Source organism: Callospermophilus lateralis, chromosome 14 (genome assembly GCF_048772815.1).
Source record: "Callospermophilus lateralis isolate mCalLat2 chromosome 14, mCalLat2.hap1, whole genome shotgun sequence".
In the NCBI taxonomy this organism is placed as follows: domain Eukaryota; kingdom Metazoa; phylum Chordata; class Mammalia; order Rodentia; family Sciuridae; genus Callospermophilus; species Callospermophilus lateralis.
The window spans coordinates 38,725,661-38,748,754 of NC_135318.1; the positions used below are offsets into that span (position 1 = coordinate 38,725,661).

A 23,094-nucleotide genomic window follows, 5' to 3' on the forward strand; every position below is an offset into this window, starting at 1 on the left:
AGGCCATCCATATTCCTAACATAAAATTGGAGCAACTTTTTGCTTTTCTCACCACTTACTCTTTTGCTTTGTGTTCTAGCTATTTGTATTTGCATTTTCTCTCTCTTTGAGGGTTGAAGACTCTAGCATTCTTAGCAATTTGCACCCAGAAAATTGTTGCTTTATTTGATTATATGTTTTGGAGTGCCATTGGAGAAGAACTATAAAGGGAATAGATCCATTGCCCCAGTCAACCATGATGTCCTCTGACCTCCATCAGTTTAAAAGAAACTTGTATCTGTGTTCCCTTTTCTATTATTTCAAATTGTTTGACTTTTCATGTGTTTGTTTCCTCAGGCAGATTTCCTATGCCCCAAGAGCAGAGATTATTAAGACATTTTGGGGTTCTACATCATTTCTGGTACAGGGCAGGACTCATGAAATCTACAATTTTCTGATAATCAGAGATGCTTCAGCTCTGTGATAAAAATGACAGCTTGAAGCAAGTCTTATAAGAGAGCTGATTCTGAAGGGAGAGGGGCACAAAGTATAACGAGAAAAAAATCAGGATTTCAAATGAGCTCACTGAAATGATACTTCTGTAGTAGACATTACATGTGACTAAGAGTATCAAAGTTACCAAATGAGGGAGCAGCCTTGGGCAGAGTTCACAAGGAGATAGTCATGCATTTGGAAATAAGCAGAATGATGTGTTGGGTGGAATAACTTGAATGCAATCCAATGCGATCCAATGTTAGATTGGGAAGCCCCCTTGGGAAACTTGTTCCATTTTCTGGAGCTAGTTATTTTGGATTCCTCTTTATCACAGATACAAAATATGTGTACCGTTGCTCTTTGTACAAGATAGCTTTGCAGCTGTGAGACTAAGTAAGGCTTCTTGTCAGTATACTGGGATCCAGATTTGATGGTGGATGATGATGAAGGGAATGGTTGATAGGAGAGAGATACAAGGTCACTTAAAATTCAGTAAAGCAAATTCTTTAGCAGAAATGGTTCCTGAATGACAAGGAAAGAGGTGTTTACTTAAAGCTTACCATATATATATATACTTGCTGGAAGGACCAAACATATAATCTGTTAAGATTTCCAAATTCTAGATTGGCCAAAAGATTATTCCTCTTGTATTTCCATGGATTAAGAAAAATCCATGGTAATTAATATCAACAGGAACCAAGATAAGTTGATCTTGTTCAGTGTTGTTTGAGATTTAACTACACTAGTATTCCCATTTTTCTTCTCTTCTCCTCCCCTTTCCTCCCCTCCTCCTCCTCCTCCTCCTCCTTCCTCCTCCTTCCTCCTTCCTCCTTCCTCCTTCCTCCTTCCTCTCTCTCTCTCTCTCTCTCTCTCTCTCTCTCTCTCTCTCTCTCTCTCTCTCTCGGCTATGGCTATGATCCTTCTGCAGGTCCTGGAAATATGATGTTTGATTTTATAACTCCTTTTAATAATATCTGTTCTTAGAATGCAAATATCCCTGGAAGTGTAATTTTTAAAAAGATGTTATTATTCATTCACATCTTTATGAAAGTAGGTTATTGTAACTTTGATTGTTAATTTTAGGTGTCAATTTGGAATTAAGGGATACTCAGATAGTGGTTAAAACATTATTTCTTGTTGCCTCTGAGGATGTTTCCAGAAGAAAAACATAAGAGATTGACGCTTGAATCAGTGAATTGTAAGGAAGATCTGTCCTCAGTGTGGGTAGCACCATCCAGTCAGCTGGGGTCCTGGATAGAACAAAAAGGGAAAAGGCAAATTCTCTTGCTCTTTCTCCTAGAACTGGGGCATACTTCTTTTCCAGCTCTTCGACTTCAAAATTTTGGGGCCTTGAGTCTGTGGACTCAGAAACTTATACCAGCAACTCCCTGGGTTCTCAGACCTTTAACTTTGGACTGAGAATTATACTAGCAGCTTCCCTAACTCTGAGGCCTTTGAAATTGGACGAACTCATACTACTAGCTGCCAAGGTCCTGTGGTTTGCAGATGGTCTATCACGGGACTTTTTAGCCTCCATATTAATTTGAGCCAATGGCCCTAGTAAATTCCCTCTTGTATATCTCCATCTATCTTTATCCTATTGGTTCTATCTTTTTGAAAAAACTCTGACAAATATAGTGACTATTGGATACATCTAGGCTTGGATAGATATGCAGAGCACAAATCATGGCACAATGTTGAGTATTAAGAAGAGTTATTTTGGGCAACCATATTTTGAGAAATAAAGGGAATCATGGGATGGAATTTGGTCTCTGAGCCTTGAAAGTCAGTCAGAAGATTTTAAAATTTATATGAGCTGAAGAATGACTTATTGCGATCTGTATTTTTGTAAGATTAGTTTTAAAAGCCTTGAGACTTGGGCTGGGGTTGTGGCTCAGTAGTATAATGCTTGTCTGGCATGTGTAGGGCCCTGGGTTTGATTCTCAGTACCACATATAAATAAATAAAGATCTGTTGACAACTAAAAAAAATATATATTAAAAAAAACCCACATGTCCTTGAGACTGACATAGAGTAGGTGCTCAATAAATACTTGTTAAATGAACTGGAAGAAAAAGAATTGAAAGTAGAAAGAGGATGAGTGGCTATTACAGAAATGCAGGTCTAGGATGATAGACTCTCTTCTTCCCATAGTGTAACTCCATCTGTTAAAAGTCATTGCATCACATGATGAAACCGATGTATTAGGTATCTGCTTTGGGTTACTATAGCCTCTGAAAACTCCTGCAGTGTTTATTGTTGTGGGTGATAATGCTTATCCCACCACCAGATATATTAGGTCAGGCACTGTTTTGTTTCAAAGTCTCTTACATCTTGCCTGGTGCCAGACACATAGGTGTTTAAATGTTCACCGTGTCAGGCTCCGTGTCTTCAGTGAGCAGTTGAGAATATTCACTTGATTTCTCTCTTTATTCTTGGAGCTAGTGGGTGGACAAGGGGGAAGGGACAGTGGTGGGCTGGTGTTTTTAATCCTCCTCTTGGAAGCTGGTTGGGTCTAATGACTGTGGCCTTTCTTTGTAAAGTATCGCTCCAGTTAACATTTCAACACATGCTGTATTCTGGAAGCGAGTGGTTTTGAGAATTTAAATCCTGAAAAATACCAGTGGAGACACCACGGGCTGATAGTTGGCTCTGAAGAGATTTAGTAATCCTAAATGGTTTCAACATTGTTAGGCTTCTTGGTGTGGAGTTAGAGTGGCAAGGAAGGCAGCAGTTGATAATGACAGAGTTAGGAGAGGCAGGAGTTAAATAGCGCTCTGTGCCCCGTTTAATAAAGTGTGTTATAGCCACTGCCACAAATTTGATTTGAACAATTTCTATTTTTCCCAGCAAAGATGTTATTACAGGTCAATCATTTCCATAAGTGAGAGCACATTTCTGGTGTATGCTACACTGACAGATGGCTAGAAGACCTCTCTTTCATGATCCCAGGCGGGATAAAAAGGCAATTTACTATCTATAGGACTGTGGGTACACTGGTAATGGAAGAGAATCATTCTTATACAAATAACTCAGTGTTTGAATCTGAACTATCAAATGAATCTGAGCTATAGCCAAATCAATTTGATAAACCATCAGAATATGATTGTACTGGCTCCAGCCTGCAAAGGCAATGCATTAAATTTTCCCCACAGGAAACTGTTTCCCAAGGAAACGGCAATTGCTTGATTGCTTAAAAAAAAAAAAAAAGTTCAGTGAGTTCAAGATATCAGGTGAAAACTTAGATGGCTGCTGATGTTCAAGGTCAAGACTCAACGAGAGGGAAATGAGGATGCTGGGCCTCCCCTCTGAAACTTCCTGGACCTTGTCTGCATGCCCGTGGCTTCTCGGCATCACTTTCTCTTCACAATACAATCATTCATTCTTGTGTCCTCGGGTACTCTTCACTCCACTAGAAATTTTGCCTTTGGGAAAGGAGCGCTCATCAGTTTGGATGCACACTTCCCTGACATCCAGTAGAATCCCATGTATGTGTGTGAGGGAGACAAAGGATGAACCTGTGGGGGGAAGAAGAGTCTTCCTTGTGGAGGAGATATTTTGGAGCCGGGGCAGGGCTTCTCAACTCTCAACATGGAGAATCTCATCTCTAGAACCAGAGTTCTCTCTGAACCACCAATATGTGGTTAGAGACACTAGACCTAAGCCCCCAGTACTGACGCTGCTGATCAAAAACTCTTGGGTTGGGATTAACAAACTGAGGTTTCAAAAGCCCTCCAGCTGATTTTGAAGCCCAATCAAATTTAGGACCACTGCTCTAGGCAGCTGAGAGTCACTCACACTAAAGTGGCACTTAGCCGGCTTCTACTCTGGGAATTACCCAAGATCGCCTCCTTCCTGGGGACAACCTAAACCCCATGAAGGCTTGGCCCCTGCCTTAGTTCAGTACAACTTTGAAGGCTCATCTTCACTCCAGAGCTCCCTGTGGGATCAGCTGAGTCTTCTGTTGTAAAGGCAGTATGGTTCAATTTCCCTGGTAGCCTGATTTTGCTTCCGTCAGGCATCCTCCACATGTTCTGAGAATATCTTTTGTTAAATCTCCTGAATTCATATATCTCTACTAAAGTCTTATCTGGGGGGTTAGGATCTGACTTAAAACACAGACGTAGCCCTGGTTCAAGCATCTGTTTGGGGCTGGATAGTCCGCACAAATTCCTAGTCCTACCGGTTCACTCATAGCACCTGAGGTTAGCTGTCCTCTGCACACTTACACAAGCATCCCTCAGGCTGGGTTTAACTGAGTTGGTGCAACAGGTTGCAGAAGTGGGAAATGAGATAGGCCATTCATCAGTCTGCATCCCAGGTCAGCAGGCAGCTTAAAGGGCATGTGGACTAAACTGAAATCTCCAGAAGGAGAAACTTGATGGTAAAGTGATCAATTTGCCCTCAAGGTGAGAAGAATGAAACTAGCAATTATAGGTTGGGCTTCTGGCCAGGATCTTGCACATATATTCTCATGCATTGAGATGAAAAGATGTGAGAAGGCATTATTACTCTAGACCCTTTGAGTCACGAGCGGTGCTTTTTAATTCCATTGAATTTTCTATAATTTTAATTCTGACCATATATGTTTCTATAGTAAAGGGGATAAAACAATGAGCCTGTAACTTAAGGACCCCACAGAACTGTGTCTTGCCTGCATTCACAGGAAGGCTGGCTGGGAGACTTGTGTGTTGAGTTTTTGTCTTAAACATTCTGATGAGATACATTGTGCAGTGCCTTAGCCTGGAACCCTGGAAGCCAATTTTGCAAACTTAGGAGATGTTCCTCTGGGCTGTGATTATGTATTCCTGACTTGTATTCTTAGGCTGAGAGGCTGGTATAATAATTATCTTTCCCTCTATTTCAGTTCCCCACCAGTTGCAGGGGGCCTTAATGAATAACATTTAGATGCGAATAGATGTATTCATGGAAACATGGTGGGGTGGAAACATATGGGAATGTGAGGCAGAAGAGCTAGTTTCTGAAATGAGCTCTGTTGCTCTGAGTTCTGCAGTGTGATCTTTAAAGGGTCACTTCCTTCCTCTGGGCCTGGATTTCTCAAATGGATAATGAACCAGGGGGGGATCTTGTTCAATGTAAACATTTTCAGGAGCACACAGTGGGTTAAGGTGCTCTAGATTCAATGTTATTCCTGTCCCAGGTCACATATGGAAACAAACATACTCCATAACTGTTGTATTCTGAACAGTTAGTGGTGCTTATTTAGGAACATCCAAAACTCTTAGGACTTTTTAGCTGAGTGAAATGGATAATCTCCTCCCTAGCCAGAGTATATCAGAAGCACTTTGTCAAAGTCCATTTGTCTCCCAAGCACTCTAAGAACAGGGAACATTAAGCATTATAAGCTCTAAGTACTTTGTATATTTGAACACTTGGACTGGATACCTGGCACTCTCCATTTGTTAGGCTTTCTATTTCATACTGCATGTCATTATCTGATATATTAAGTTGTATATTTAAATTATTGTCTGACTCTCCCTCACCCCATGAGAATATTAGCCTTCTGTGAGGAAGAACTTCCTCTTGTTTCCTGCATTAATGTATAGGGTACACATGGTACAAAGGTGGCACTTAAAAATTTATTCAATGAAAGAAAAAAAAAACACATATGGACACACTGTGTATATACTTTTAAGCTTCAGACAATAATAGAAAATAGATACTACTGTTTTTGCCAGTCTTTAGGAGGGGAAACAGGCTTACAGAGGAAAAGGACCTGGGTTTGATCTGAGGCTGCTGCTCTGGCACTTCTTTAATCATGCAGACACAACCTCCTTTTGCATACATTGCTGTCTCCAGCCAGGCATTCTGGAGTAATCTTTGAACTTGGTCCGAATGATAAATCTATCTTAAAACACACACACACAGCTCTCTTCAAAGGGGCAGAGAGCCATGTATGGGGAATAGCACACTCTTTATCATCAATAATTAACATTTGTGGAGTTTCTGCTCTGCCATGCATGATTTAATTCAAGAGATAGATTCCAATCTGAAGGAGAATATAAGATATTTGGTGAAGACAAAAGTGATGTTGATAGATAGTAGATTAGAAGGATAACCAGGCATGGCAGCCCGTGCCAACTACTAAGAGGTACAGTGTGTGCCTCTCAAATGCCTGCATCTAGAAAGCATGTTTATTTCTTAGCTCACCATTCCTTCTTGCATCTCATTCCTCCTGGGTGCTGTTCTTCTTCTTGAAGTACATTCTACAGTAAATTCAGTAGTTTTTGCTTAGAGCCCAGGAAAACACATGTTTAAAAAGCCCTTAGGTAATTATGATGCAGGCACCTCCTACTTCAATCCATAAAGGCTGCTGAAGTTGCAGGAGGAAGTCACTAAAGGCTCAGGTCATCAGAGAGACTTGAAGAAGAGATGGGTCTCAGAAAGATCTTTAATGGAAAGGGCAGCAGGGATAAGAAAAGCAGGAAAAGTCATTTTTGGCAGGAAGAATCAGGAAGAGGATGTGCCAATAGGAGGAGTCATGCGGATGCAGGGCTGAGGGGCACTGAATGCATCCCAAGGGATCTGGAAAGAGGATCCAAAGATATTGTGTGTGTATGTTGGTCTCACTGGATGGAATAGTGTGTACCCACAGCTCTCTTAGGGGTGGAGGGTAAGGAAGGAGAATTGTGCTTTTTCTTCTAGGATAGACACATAACAGAGTGGTTAGTTTGTATCACGAGTCAGAACAATTCGGTTTTAAATCCCTGCTATTAAAACTTGCATGACCTTGAGTGAGTTAGTTAATGCCTCTAGGAAATTCAGTTTTTCCTTCTCTAAAATGGCAATAATACTTCCCACCACAGAGGGTTATTCTAAGGATTAAATGAGAAAATGCCTCTTAACTTCTTATAACACTTGTCTGGCACTTGGTAAGTGCTCATTACATGTTATTATTATTGTTGCCATTTTATTGAAAGCCAGACTGCAGATCAGCCTTAAATTGTCCTTATAAATCTTTGCAGATGACATGAATAAGAATCAACCTTGACTGTTAGTTCTATCTTGGAGCTTTTTTGAGATGGAGAGAGTGAAGTTCTAGCTTCTACAAACCGAGCTCTTCCATGAAGATAAGAAAAGAGAGAAAGTTACTCACAGAATGACTGGTCCAGAGGCTCCCTGGAAAACATCATTAGGCAATTCTTCCAAATTATTGTTATCACTTAGATTCCTGGGGATGGAGTTAAGGAAAGAAGAAGGGAAACAGAAAGCTACATAAATATCACTGTTGTAAGAGCCATTTCCCTCTAAATGGCCTGGAAGAATAGCCAGGCTACTTACAGCTCATCTAGTTGGGTTCCATTGAATGCACAGTTGTGTATTTCTTGAATTCCATTCTTATTCAGCCATCTGAAATAAAAGGCCCATTAAAAAACCAATAATGTCAGATTCAAACAATACAGGGGTTTCATAATTGGAAGCACTGGGGCAAGATCAGACAGCACAGGTTTAGTGGCATAAATAAAACACCACCCTTAGAGCTCAGGAATAGGGGCAGGAGGGAGACTGATTTGTCACTGTATAACCTTTTGTAACTTTTAAAGTTTATTTTATGTGTGTATATTATCTATTCAAAGGAATAAGCAAACTTCATGTAGAAAAAAGGAATAAATAAAATTTAATTTCAAAAAAGGCACACTTGGGCACAGCAGTCTGGATCCTGTAACTATAAGGTCTTTGCATATGTCTCCCTTGGTGGAGAAGAAACTAAGGGAGAAAGAGATGAAGATCTTTCTTGTTCTGAAGGACAAAAATCATATAATTATTGAACCAGTGTTTCTAAGACAAAGAACATTTTGTGCCACCTTTCTCTAAGGCCTTAAGGCTTTTTCACCCATGCTCACCCATAGCAGCTGCCTGACTGTCATCAAAAAGTGATCTAATTAAGTTGTCATAAAACCTGAACAACTCCTGTGACCCACAGGGACCTGGTTATTGGAGGCTTGTGGGAGTGACTCTGGATTAGCCAGATAGGAAGAGAAATCAATTATAGAGCCTGTGGCTGTGGCAGGGCGAGGTGGTGTGAGTGGGCATGGGGGAAGCTCTGGGGGATGTTGGGGTGGGTGTGGAACAGTTGTGCTCATTGTGCGAAGGAACAGGTTTGCCGGAGCTGAGGAGCCCGAGGACACTGTGGGCCAACAGTTCTGCTGTTGGGATAGGTTGGGGGAAGTCAGCCCAAAGGGCCCCGACCAGCTCTCTTGTTTGTGTGTCACTTTCTTTTCCCTGCGTGGCTTTACAAATAACACTGTTGAAAAAACTGACCCAGAGAGGCTCCTGTGTATCAGGACTCAAACTATTTCCTGGGCTATGATGGGTATCTAGAAAATGCTTAAAATCAATGCAAAACAACTGCACATCTTTCTTCCCCTCCTCTGTAAGTCCAGCTGGCTAAAAAATTCCGAGGAGCAAGGTACATCTTTCAAAACATAAGTAACCAGTTAAAAGTTTCTGTTGACAAAGCTGTGACTGAGCACTGTATCCTGTTCACCATGCCCAGGAGAAGGCCTTTCCCAGGCATCCAGACTCCTGACTTGTCAGCCTGGCCCAGAGTAGTCAGTACTGGGGCAGCTGTCCCTAACCCATGGGAGGTACATCCCTAGGGGTTTGGGATCAAACACAAGGGTGAGCAAACTTTTTCTAAAAAGAGGTAGATAGTAAATTTTAGGTTTTATGGGCCAAGAGGCAAGACGGAAGATATCATATAGAAATATAAGTTCTTATAAAACAATTTTCACAAATTTTTATTGACCAAATTCAGAATTTAATAGTTTGAGTTCAACTTTTCTTTCTTTTGTAATATAGGTCTACTATTGAAAAGAATAGAATTCTGTTTTTGAGAGATATGATGTTTTGCTTAATTTAGGTTCAATGTTAGCATTCCTAATCACACAAAAAATATGATCTTAGCTCATAGGCTAGATTTGGCCTGTGGATAGTAGTTGGTTGATCCTTAATCTATTCCCAGGAGTGTACAAATCCATATGGGCTTCTCCTGTTTGTCTATAGACAAGATAATTTTTCCTGCTCATATATATTCTGCAAATAGCTATTGCTATGATTGAAGCATAGGCTAATTTAAAATAATTATTGTTTTCAAAGTAGAACTTTGTCTTTATGGATTTATCAATCAATAGATATCATCATGTGGGGAGGGGAATAGTATGTTTTTTTTTTAAATTTCAATGATGAATCATTTCACAAAAAAACAAATTATGGCCCAAACTCCTTAATTTGGTTTGTGTTATACTAAAGGGAACTCTAACAAAGGGAAACCAACATTTATACAGCTCACTCCTAGTCTCTTAAGATAGGAGGGTCCTATTTTAAAATCTGTTGGTGACAGCGATGATGACAACTACCTGCACAGCCTAAACCCTCTTGTATCCTTAGGGACAAGACCATGTGCTCCCTCAGCAGAGGCTGCTCATCTTAAAGAGTGAAAGTAAAGGGGGACCTGGTCCATGAAAACTCACTGAGGGCAGGTAAGAGAGATGGACACTGATGGAGGAAGGGAGAAAATATATAAAGGAAGCCTACCCAGAGGCCAGAGTGTGCTGGGAGCTGTCACATGTGTCATCTCACTGTGTTTCTTCTGAATTAGGCCATTCTTCTGGCCAGCCATAGCTGAAAGAATTCAGCCCCATGAAACAAATTCTTTCAACCATGTGGATGTTTATATTATCTTGAATGTCTCTGGGAGAGAGTACAGAAAAATTAGCTGGGTGCTTTCCCCATGTAGATCCTCTGCTTGTGATGGCCCGTGAGGGTGTGGAAGGACTCAGAGGCCTCCACACTATGGGCTTTCCCTGATCATTGCCTGAGTCACAGGCAAGGGTCTGATAACCCTTCATTGCGGGTCTGTTAGAAAGCTTTCTCTGTCTTCAGTGCCATTTGCCATGCTTTTCTCCCTATTGGGGGAAAGCGCCTCTACGTTAGATAAAACACCCAAACTAAGAACAACTGGAGACTTAAGCTGCATTGATTATGAATCAGGAGATGTGAAAGTTTCCTTTAGAGACATGTCTGAAAAGTGTGAGTTCTAAAGGTAAGCCATTCCCTCTCGAGGAGTGCTTCCCGAAATTCTGGGGGAATTCACACAGTGTCCATAAGGAGTTAGAGAAGGGCAGAAAGGAACTATATGTTTCTTTTGTATCTTTAAGTTAAATATACACAATAAGGTTTATTTAAAAGAAACCAAATTATGAGAAATCGTGTCACAAAAAACCCACTAAAGTTACAAAAGGGAAAGATAAAATATTTTTTCTTACAGATATAATTGCAATTACTGGTTCCCCAAATGTCATTCTGGACATCTAACTTTCATGGATCCCATGAGTTTTCCAGTAGCCCAAAACAGGCCTGTTTTTTTTTGGCTACCTTAGAGCATGAGTAAACTGCCATGCTAGATACCGGCACAAAAGATTAGAAGGCTGTTCATTAATGATGCAGAGCGCATTTAAAAACTTGCCCAGAAGTCAGAGGGAGTAACTTGAGCTCATTAAAAAACGTGATCATTTCAAGAAAATGAGAAGTCATCTTTTGCTCAGCGTGGGCCTGCTTAATATGGTTAGGAGGGAGTAGCCATATCTCCCCGCTCCAGCCTCCTTCCTGGTCTTTTTCTTTAGGCAACAGAAGCCTTGCCAGGCAATAACTAGCTTTATTGATGCATGAGTTATTCTGTCCTTTGGAACAGATGTGGCATCACAGGAGACCATCATTCAAAGAGCAATTTTAAATACTTGAATCACACCACGGCATCATAAATTATTAACATGACTCCATGTTGTGATTCTGAAATGTAAAGATGAGAGGAAAACACAGAACCAGAGAGAGATTTAAATGGTGAAATGCCAGTTATCCAAACAAAAGCAGAGTATCCCATTATGAGAAAGATCATTAAGTGAAAAATCAAATGTTACTCTGTTGGATTTCTTCCCCTTACTTACAGAATCACACTCTCGAAACTTAGCCCCATGAAAGAATTTCTTTCAACCATGTGGATGTTTATGTTATCTTGAATGTCTCTGGAAAACAGTACAGAAAAATTAGATACCAGCATTGGCTCCATTTGGGAAACCCTTCCTTGGTTAGTTTACTGGGCAGGATGTGATCTTTAGCTGACGTAATGTTTTATTGTAATTTTTGTTTGGAGAATAATGAGTTCAAAGTTTGGGAAACAAATGGTCTCTAATTCATCTTTTGAATGTCAGTTCTTCTTATAGGTGGAATTGCAGATGTGCAGTGTCTTCTCTCTGAAGGGTTTCTTAGCTAATGTCACTGTGTTCTAACACACTCATTCATAGCCTTGTCTCTACAGTTGGTCTCTCTGCTCAACGGGACAAAGACACTAAAACTGACCTGCCACCTCCCTACCAAACTTCTCTGTTCATCTTAGGTGGGCCTTAGGTGGGCCTTCTTTCTCCAATCTCAATCCCTTTATTACACTTTTTTTTCTTCTGTTCATTCTCCTTGGTTCCAGAACAATTTTTCTCTTTTCCTGAATTAAAGGGTAGGTAAATCTTATATCTTTCTGTTTGTATTCCTTAACCTGTTGTCAAACTTATATAGTAGGTTTGTTCTAACATATAAATATAGAAGTAGCAAACAGCTTGAAACAATTTGAGAAGTTCTAGAAGATTCTCTTTCTCCACTCCTTACACTGCTTCCTAATTTCTTCCCTTGGAGTCTATTCATATTCTTCTAATTTTACTATTGCAAATTAAGCTGCCATTTTACCTTGATTTTCTCCTCCATTTTTGAAATACAGGTGCTTTAGGAAAAAGCAAACACACCAAGACACTAATACTTTAGTATGAACTTGTCAGTTTCCTTAAGGATAGGGCAGCACAGGAATGCTGGAGGGAAAAAGAGGGGATGATGGAATACAGAGGGAGTTTCAGGGGACAGAAACAAAGCATTAATTAGTGAAAAAAGAAGAGACAGTGATTTTGCTACAAGCTTCTTTGGTGTTGATAACACTTATTGAGTAGTCTGTTGACTTCCTCTGAACTGAGATTGGCTGGCCTGCAGGTAACACCAAAGACCTTGCGGCTTGTCTTCCAATCTCATTTGGAAGTACACAGACTACATAATATATATTAGCAGCCCAGAAGGCTATTGAGTATGACCACCACTGAGTAGAGTTGGCTAACTGCTTGCTATGGTTTGGATCTTGAGTGTCCCCCAAAGGCCAATGTTTTAAAGGCGTGGTCCCCAGCTTGGTACTGTTGGGAGGTGGTAGAAACTTTAAGAGATGGGGCATAGTGGGAGGCCTTTGGGTCATTGGGGATGAGCTTCCTTGTCCTCTCTTTTGCTTCTTGGCTATGAGGTGGTAAGTTTTGCTTGACCATGTCCTCCTGACATGATGTATTGCTACAAGCCCAAAGCTACAGGACTACCTCATCATAGACTGAAATCTCTAAAACTGTGAGCCAAAATAAGGCTTTTCTCTTCATAAGTTAATCATCTCAGGCATTTGTTATAGTGGCAGAAAGGTGACGAAGATACAATTTAGTGAAAAACTTACAGTAAAACCTTTTGGAGAGATTGAATCTTGTGAACAGCTGGCAAGTGCTTAATACCTGTATTTGATATTAACCTAGAGAGAGACAAAATGAGAAGGAAAATGAAACTGCTATTTAAACAGTTGTTAGAGTATGAACTTTCCAAATTCAAAATATCAATTTTGAACTATCAGAAAAATCTGCCAGAAAAGCTCATAATAATCCTAAATTATGCGTCTGTTCTCTATTTTAAGAATCTAATCAGGATGGAGTACACTGTTGATTCCTTAGAGCAAAGAAACTTACACTTTGGTCACAAAGAGCCACAACACATTATTTTTTAAAGATTGATAAGTTAACATGATCCCCCAATAAATTCCAAGTAGGTAACAAGTTTTTCGTAAATTATTTCCAATTTCCAGCCTTGGCATACTTTTTGAAACACTGTCCCTTCCCCACTCCCAATGATTCTTTTTTCTTTTTTCTTTTTTTTTTTTTTTAGAGAGAGAGTGAGAGAGAGACAGGGAGAGAGAGAGAGAATTTTAATATTTATTTATTTATTTATTTTTAGTTCTCGGCGGACACAACATCCTTGTTTGTATGTAGTGCTGAGGATCGAACCCGGGCCTCACGCATGCCAGGCGAGCGCGCTACCGCTTGAGCCACATCCCCAGCCCCCCAGTGATTCTTTTGGAAGTAGAACATCAAATTCCATGCCGTTTGACCTCATATGCATGTGACCTAAACCAAGCAAATGTCACCTCCTGGGAATGATTGGAGGTCAGTTAAACCTGAGTCTTCTGCTGCTATCACCCTAAGGGATAGTCCATTAATTTCTAAACCTGACAATTTCAGACCTATCCTGGCTCCTTCCCAGGGCCTAGTTGTCTTGGCTTGGCTTCCTCAGGAAGTAGGGCCTGAGAACCTGAGATGAAGGCTGGCCTATTTGTAATATAATTGGTTATATGAGTCAGAGCATCCAGGACAGGAAGTATGAAACAGGGAAGGAGGAAAGCTAATCAATATCAAGATGAATTATCGAGTTGGCTACCACTACTGGTGATTGTTCCTTAATCTCAAGGATTTGATTTAGGAGATTTTCAAAACGTATATCAGACTTGTCGATCTGAGTAGAGGAGGGTAGTGAGGGGAAGGATTTATTCATAGACTTCAATTTCCTATTGGTCAAAAGTGACACCGTCCTATTAATGCCCTGCTTCTGGCTTGGATATTTGTTTGAATACTTGTGAGTTCTGATGGGCATCCTTACCATGGTACAGAAGAAGCCCCAGAGCAGGGAGTGAGAAGTAGCACACAAAGCCAAGCCAGGTGTTGTCCAGTTACACCTACAGTAAGCTAGCTGAAATCTGCATGGAAGTGACTGCCACAGCTGTGGTTAAGGTCCCAAGTAGTGTATGAGAATTGTCTGACACGCTGTTCTTCAGCATTTCCTTCGATCCTGTGAGCTTCTTAGAAACTGTCCAGTATCTCTCTACTCCCATTTCCTTCTGTGTGTGACTTATCTAAACTAGAGTTGGTCTTTGTTGTTTTAAATCTACAGAACCCTGATTGATATACTCATCATTATAAAGGACTGTGAGCTTTTTGGAATTTATGACTCTGAAGTGGACTTTGGTGTCTTTTTATCTGTTTCTGTATCTAGAGAGTCAGTGAATTCTTTTTGAGTTCTCTGTAATGATTCTCAGGTGTTTCTCCCCCCGCCCCCACTTGGTTCTCAATGATCCATGTAGAACCCATCTTGGGATGGTCTCCTTCTGCTTTTTAATTTGGAGAAAGAAGTTTTTAATATACTCTTATGGTTGATTTGTTGCAATGTTATTTATCTTTGAAAAAATTAAATGCATAAAAATTAATTCCTTTTGGCATAGAAGTCTATGGGTGAAAACAAATGAATGTAGCTGTGTAACCACCAGCACAACCCAGATACAAGACAGTGCCATCACCCTCCAAATTCTTGTATTTCCTTTTTGTATTTAACCTCCTTCTATACCCTTGATTACTGACAAACAGTGATTAGTTTTATATTCCTATAATTTTGCCTTTCCCCAAATGTCATCTCTGTGAAATAATTTAGTGTGCAACTTTGGAGACTGGCTTCTTTCACTTAGAATAATGCATTGGAGATTCTTCTGTGTCATTATGTGTCAATAGTTCATTGTTTTCTATTGCTAAGTAGTATTCCATGAATGTTCCACAGCTTTTTAATCCATTTTCCAGTTGAAGGCTACATATATGTTATTTGTGTGTGTGTAAAAAATATGTATTATATGTGTTTGTGTATATAGTATGTGTGTGTATGTATATATATATATTATATATATATAAAACATATACACACATACATACATAAAATCTGCTTTAAAAGTTTGTGTCCATTTTCTTTAATGAGAACATGGATTTTCTTTTTCCTGGGCAAATTACTGGGAGTGGGATTACAGGCCATATGGTAAGCATATGCTTAATTGGAAAACAGTTAAGAAGTTTTTTTTTGTTTGTTTTTTGTTTTTTACAAAGTGATACCATTGTGCATTCATACCTACACTTACTATATAAGAGTTGTAGTTACTCTGCTTTCTTGGTTATTAAATATATATTTATATATACATATATATGTATATATATTCTTTGCATATAAAAGTAATATTTATTTATTGTAAGACTTATTAAAAATACTAAAGAATCACCTATAATCTCATTAGCCAGTAGTAGCTTCTGTTAATGTTTGAAGTTTGAAGATTCTACAAAAGAGCTTTCCTGATTACCCTCCATTACCCAATATTCTCTTCAACAGAAACAGTGCCATAACTTTAAATACCTGCTGACAGTCCTATTGCACATTTGTTATTTAATCAGATCCAGCCTTCTATGATCTTTTGATCTCTTCCCATGTGTTTATGTAGTATTCTTTTAATGAAACCTCAAAGCAGAGACCATGTTTAGTATTTTCTGACTGTATGTATGGAGGTTTGGAGTGCAGTATGTGCTCATAAAATACTGGGTTAATTGCTTGATGTTTCTAAAACATTTCTTGCTTCTGTCACCAGAATGTATCAAAACCCTGATTTAGTTAATTTTCTTGTCAGGTATCACTGCTATATCGGGTAATTAGTCTTGAACAGAGACAGGGAGGTTAGGAGGCCAGGAATCAGGAGAACCTACACACCAACTCTGGCATGAACAAGACACAAGCCATTTAATCTCTCCAGGGCAGAAAGAATGTGGAATAATAAAGTTAAGGTAGACATTATCAATCATCTCTGTATTCTGCTTCACCTCCTCATGGTTCAACTTTTACTTTAGCTGTTACCATGGCAATAGATGCTATCTGATTTTACTTGGCAGAAGCTTGTCTTAGCTATACTGGGTATCTTTTTTTCTGTTCTGGACTTTTCCACCGTCTTCAAGTGAGTTATAAGAACCCATTTAGCCATTCTGAGACCTTTGCAAGTAGGGAAGTAATAGAGATTTGACACTTACAAGGGCAACTCTTGACTAGTGCTGAACTTCTTTCTTTTATTTCTTGGGCAAATAACTCTGAATATATTATATGTCATACCTTAGAGGACTCTAACATGACTGAGCCCACAAATAGCTGGTTGTGCTCCTCCTGATAATACATTCTTTAGTTGACTTTCTCTCCTTCTGTATCCATCTTCCTAGCCATCCAAACTCTTTCCCTGGGTTTGGATACATAAATAAACTACTTGCTTGTAAGTCTTTGCTCAGACATTTTTTGGAGAACCTAGACTAACTCAGATCAACTTGCACTGAGTTTGATATTTTACATAGATTTACTGACAGTTTCTATCTTCCTTTATTCCATGTCTCTCTCTAATTGCATTGCAGCCCAGTCCTATTTCTTTTGTTTCTTCCACAGGAATGTTTTTAGAATGTCTGAAAATGTTTTCTTCATCTACTCTAACCTCATTTACCTTCAACCTGCCTTACATCTATCTTTCCATGCTGCATCTCTTCAACAAAACTGTAATGATCATGCCAAAAATCTACCACCCAACTAACTACAAATCTAATAAACAAGTAATACCTTTGTTTTTTTAATTTGTGTATATATGGTGCCAAGGATTGAACCCAGGGCCTCGAATATGTTAGGCGAGCTCTCTTCTGCTGAGCCATAACCCCAGCCCAACATTTAAAATTCTTATTTTATTGGAATTTTCTGGATCATTAGAACTCTCTCTTCTATTGCTTTCTGTCATGTTGCGCTCTTCTATTAAACCTCCTCCTCTTCTGTTCCTCTTTTTCTAGTGTGCTTTGTTTGTTCCCTGTCCTCTCTTTGTACTCAGGTCTCCCCCATTCTCTTTTCTCTATAATCTCAGAGCCGTGGGAAACAAGATCTACCTACCTAAGTCGTGTGGATATGGTGAATCCTAGACTATACTTGTCTTAAGACCTTTCATCACTAATTAAATCTCACTCCACATATTCTCCTAAGTGTTTCATTGACATAATCAACTACATTTGTTCCTTCACTATCACCTCTACCAAACCATTCCTCCATAATTATTCTCCATGAATAGTAGTGCCATTCATCAGTTGTTCGATATAAGTGTGACAAGCCTGGCTGTTGCTTCCTCATATTCCAATATCCAGTCCATCTCTGTCTCTTTAGATTCCAATTCCAAAATACATCTTGATTCCATACAGTTTTGCCCATCTGTACTGACAGCATTCTAAAACAAGACATCATCCTTCCTCTGGATTTCTGCAACAGTCTCCTCCTGTTTTCCACACACTTAATCTTGTTCTTTTTAAATCCATTCTCCATATAGCATGCAGAGCATTGTTTTAAAAACTGTAAATCAGAGGGATTTGGTCCTTTCCCATAACACTCAGGGTAGTGTTTATTGTAGTCTTTATTGTCTATTCTTGCACCCTCATCTCATGCTATTCTGCAGGACATGTTAGCCTCAGTGGCTCTTTCTCAGCTCCTTAGAGCATTGAGTTCTTTCGCAGTCTCCAGGTGTTTGGTTGTGCCTTATCTGGAAGTCTTACACTCAGTCTTCACCTGGTCAACTTAGAATCAACCTTCTGAGTTTAGTTACAAATGTCATTTTTTTTCCCCAGAGAGAAGCTCCCTGACTGCCAATCTAAATTATAGTTCCTGATTCTTTCCCCGTATAATTATATTCTTTTTGGCACTTTTTCTTTTTAGTCACCCATTATAGTTAAACTATATATTATTTTGTATTCATTTATCCAGTGTCTGTCTCTTCATTCAGATTTTGAATGGTATGAGGGTAGGATTCATATTTTTCCTGAAGACTCAATATTGGCACAGTGGTTGGTGCTATGCTTACCAAGCTTTTTAAGCCAGGTAGTGTGTTAAGAGTTGTCAAGAGAAATGCACACAAGGAATTATGTACACGCAATTGATTTGACTTAGCAACTAGCTCATATCTCTGAGTGAAAGGATGTGAGTTTTATATAATTGGAAGGAGGAAGACTTCATGATTTTCCAATGAGAATGGTATAAATGCATCATTTAACTAACATGAATAGTATGAATTTCCATAGTCACTATACTTGTGGAATGAATATCCATAGACATCTACGAAAACACATCGAAATCTTTGGTCTTTATATAAAAGAAAAAATGCTGCAAAAATGGCTAAAATTATTCCTGTAGTGCTGAGTTTAAGACACTTTTAAAGATCTAGTGACCATCCACTGAGATGGATTATTGGTTATAACTCTGTAGCTGAGACTTTCTATAACCCCAAGATAACACAGGAAATGGAGTTCGGATGAACACTTAGTTTTCAATTCATTTTTCCCTTCTGATCAATAAATTCATGTCTGATGGAGACTGGAAGTGGGTAATCAGCTAGGAGCTCTATGTCTCAATAGGTTTGCTTTGGTCAAATGACTGTTTGCTGCAAAATTATTTTGATTCACTCAACTACAGTTTATCTTCAAAAACAGTTAAAGGCCTGGGGGTAAAATGTCAGCAAATTTAAGTTCTGCAAATAGGTCTTTTAAAGAAAAGTAACTGGCTCAGAGCTCTCTTCTGTCAACAGCCAGTTTCACATTCTAAGCTGGTGTTAGCACCTTTCATACCTGATTGTCCCTAATCTTTAGGTTACAATAATGACCTTGAGCACTGCTCCTGCAAGAATAAATTTATTTGGGTCCTTACAAAGGCCAGGAACTATCCTACCTTCCTGCCACAGGGTAATACATTTGCCTTTCATGAGCAGGTGTCCCTTGGGCTCTGAGGCTCATGGCATCATTAATGCTTTCATTAATCTTCAATAGTAGCAGCACGTTCTTATTTTTTTACCTTAAGTTAGTAGGGGCTGTTTGTTTGTGTTGCTTGTTTGTCTGTTTGTCTTAGCTCTTCTAGTCTAAGTCTTGAGGCAGCACAGAGTTCATGCCATGGTTTGAAGTGACTATTGAGATGCTTTAGGAGAATTTAATTTAGGGAGGGGATGCCACCAATTGTGTGGCAAGTATTGACTTATGGTTGCAAATGAATATTAGCAGGTTGTGAATTAGAAGGTATGGAATGTGCAAAAATGAGGATCAAGTGTATGTAAAAAGTCTTGTTATTTTATGAGGCCTGCTGATAGAGATTTTTATTAACTACAGATCTTTATTAACTGGGAATTTGAGTAGCTCTATACAACATGATAAAAGATGCTAACATATGCTTCTTGCTCATTAAATAAGGATTAGTCCAGGTATAGTAGCACAGAAACTTGGTTGTAGATGTCAGTGTGTAAGAAACTGGCCCAATGACTAAGACCTCAGACATGAAGATAGACTCTGGATTCATGTACCCTCTTTCTAGCTAGGTGAATGACACCAAACAGTTTACTTACCTTTTGAGAATCTCAGTTTCTCTCTTTGTAAGATGATTTTGTGTAAGGAATTTCATGAGACAGTAGGAGACCCTCATTTCCTGCCTTTCCAATCTCACACCTTCAAAGCTAGGACTATTTAACTGTCCTATTCAGTTCAAACTAATCTCAGTCTCCATGGAAACCAGACTCCTTAATAATCAGGGGGAGTTTAATTAGCCCAGGGACAGCATTTCCAAGAGCTCAGTTCTATCTGCCCTGCCAGGTTGCAGTTCTATTTTGACCCAGTGTGTGAATTTAGCAATAAGCTTCTGCTAAAGTTGGCATGTAGCATAGCTTCAAAGGTAATGATTCTAGCACCAGAAAATCTGGGTTCAAGTCCTGGCTGTATCATTCTTTATGATGTGCGTCTTGGCTATTTGTTTAAGTCTCAAGGACTCAGATCCTTTATTTTTTATCCAGTGAAATGAGATTTATCTTACAGGGAAACTGAATGCCCTGTCCGGGCCCCTTCACTGCCCTGGTCACGTTCCAACCTTCTATTCTAGTTGCTCTAACTGTGACTATGTTTGATTTCCCAACTCTGCTAGGCCTAGGTCACAGCTTGCATTTCCCCATCGCTCTTGGGTGCTGCAGTACTATTTTGGTGTTTGAGTTGCTGTTGTTCCCGTGTGATCTCTATGACTCCTAAGTAAGAAAGCCACACCTGAATTTCCCGGATTCTTCCTGGGCTTTTCCTCTGATTTCCCCTTGTTTTTTTTTTTGATAAACCTGCCTGGACCAGTCTTCTTACCTGATTCTGTTTAGTCTCTGAGTCCTAAATTTTTCTTGTCAGAATCATATTATCACTTAGAGGTTTGTTGGCTATCTCAAGGAAAATTACAGAGAATTGATAAAATTAGAGATGACTTACATATTTTTTTTAACAAAAAGACACGTGATTCAAATTTGACTTTTCCTGTGATGACAAATGGCTAACTGAAATAATGTTACGAAGCAGATATTTTCCTATTGGACACATTTATATTGTCTCTTTAAGGGAAAGGTGCTATATTAATAATGAGGTGGAGTATAATAGCATTTGAAGAAAAATTTATGCTGTGAAGAGAGCTTTTGGAAAAGAGTACTGGAGAAAACATATATGCAAATGATTATTTTATGGTTGAAAATGATGTAAGTATGTCAATATGTGTGAAAACTCTTACACTGCATATTTAAAAAAATCAGGAAATATGTATTTCTAATCAGTTTTTTAAATGGGATTTTGAATGTTTTCATTAAAAGTATAAAAATGCAACATCTTCCACACAGTTTGTAAGAGCATCTGATTGACATTAAGGAAGGAAAATTACTAGCTGAATTTCATAAAAATATTTGTATAAAAGGAACATAGGATTGAAAACCAAGTATCTATGTACATAGGGAGTGCTGTTGTATTGATCTACCTATTTTTGTGAAGTTTTGTTTTTAGCTTTGACAGCCATTAAAATCTAATATTGATATGACCTATGAATAGCTTTTGTAAGTGTTAAAAAGGATTAAAAAATACTGAACACACCCTGTGACCTTGCTTTTTCTAAAAGATTGTAGTTAGAGTAAAATAGATTTTTGGTTCCATGTTAATATAATAAGAGGAAAGTATAGAAACATTATTTATAAATTGTTGTTTAATACTGTATTTTTATATGTTTATAATATTTGCAGTACTATAGTTGTGTGTATGTGTGTACATACTTTACATTTAAAATTAAATCAACTTATTTGGGAATATGCAGTGTTTTTTTTTTTTTTTTTTTTGCATAGAAGGGTGAGGAATTAAGACCATACTGTTCAACAAGTAGGATATTTTTCTTGGGAAGAGCAGTCCACATTTCTGAAGAGCTGCCAAGTGGAAATGGTAATAGATTTGTTGTGCTGTTCTGGAAAGTAGATACAAGATTCATAATAATAATGGTCAACATTTATTGAACACTTCCTATGTACCATGTACCACACCGAGCACTTACCATTGATTATTTTATTTATTTCTTGCTTCCATCTTAGGAGACAGGTATTATCATCTCAGAGTTGAGAACTGAGAGAGGTCCAGGAACTTTCTCAAAGCCACATAAGGAGATCTAGAGCCAGAGGTCTAGGTCTTTTTGAATCTAAAGCTAGTGCTCTTACCATTATTGGGTTACCACGATGAGATTCTCACTGTGAGAGTTGCCCTATACAAGAATGGGTTGTGCTGCGAAGTTAATGGTGTCTCACCTCTAGACATGTGCTCAAGTAACTGTGTGCAAGAGTTTCTTCCTGATGAGGAAACTGGGCTGTGACCTCTAAGACACCTCAACTTGGAAACCAAGCATTTCTCTAGAAACACTATTTATAAAGGAGACAAATGCTTTGTTTAAAAAGGAAGGGTTGTAATAGCAAAATAAACTTGGGGAACACTAGGTTCCTAGGGTAAGTAGTCTCTTTCCTTTAGGATTCTAAGAGCCTTTACCACAATATTATCCATTGTAAATGTCCAAGAGAAGAAAGAAGTATGCAGGCTTTCCCAAACATGTCCCTGGGTTCCATCTTGATTGTAGAGTATCTCCTGAGTTCGTTGCTTCCTAGTCAACCTTGGAAGCCCTGCTACAAGGTAAAGCATTCATGCCTTTTCTGTAGACTAATTATGAAAAAATGGACATGGTTGATAAATCTCTCTTAGGCAGCACCCTCTGTAGTTCAAATAAGATCTGTGTAGTTCACTTTCTATCAGCACCTTTCAGATCATTTTAGGGTAGATGATTGTAGATTATAATCAGGACAAGTAAGGCAAAAAACTGCACAGCTCATCTAGAGTTGCATAGAATACCAGCCCCAAGATCTGCTATTAGCCCAATAAATAACCTCAACATTTATCTATATTGGGGTCAAAAGAAATCATTGTAAAGTGAATCAAAAGGAAACTTAACTGAATAGACATATTTGACAAAATGAACCTGACCTCAACGTGATAGCAATAGTAGTAGTGATACTAATACGTCTATGGTGAGCTTTTGTGTCGCTCTCGTTGTGACATTATTTGTCCTTTTAATTGGGAGCATGCTATAGGATGCTTTTGTGGATGAGCAAAGTTCAGTTGGAGTTTCCCCTGAGACACTGAGGTCTAAGAGCTGTGACATTCCAGGTTTCTAGGATCTGGTTATGTAATTCTTAGCCTTTCACATATGTCATCATGAACTGATGCAGAGTTAAATCTGGGGGAGAGCTTGTGAGACAGG

General features: G+C 38.9%; 1 protein-coding gene across 1 annotated transcript in view; it reads right to left on the minus strand.

Moving 5' to 3' along the window:
* Window positions 1-23,094, minus strand: part of Fshr (follicle stimulating hormone receptor) — a 151,037-nt gene that overhangs the window by 10,467 nt on the left and 117,476 nt on the right. Inside the window, exons 5-8 of the mRNA XM_076832741.2 lie at window positions 13,022-13,093; window positions 11,442-11,519; window positions 7,777-7,845; window positions 7,592-7,666 (exon numbers count right to left, since the gene is read on the minus strand). Of these exons, the coding sequence (XP_076688856.2) occupies window positions 7,592-7,666; window positions 7,777-7,845; window positions 11,442-11,519; window positions 13,022-13,093 (294 nt within the window). The remainder of the gene's footprint in view (window positions 1-7,591; window positions 7,667-7,776; window positions 7,846-11,441; window positions 11,520-13,021; window positions 13,094-23,094) is intronic.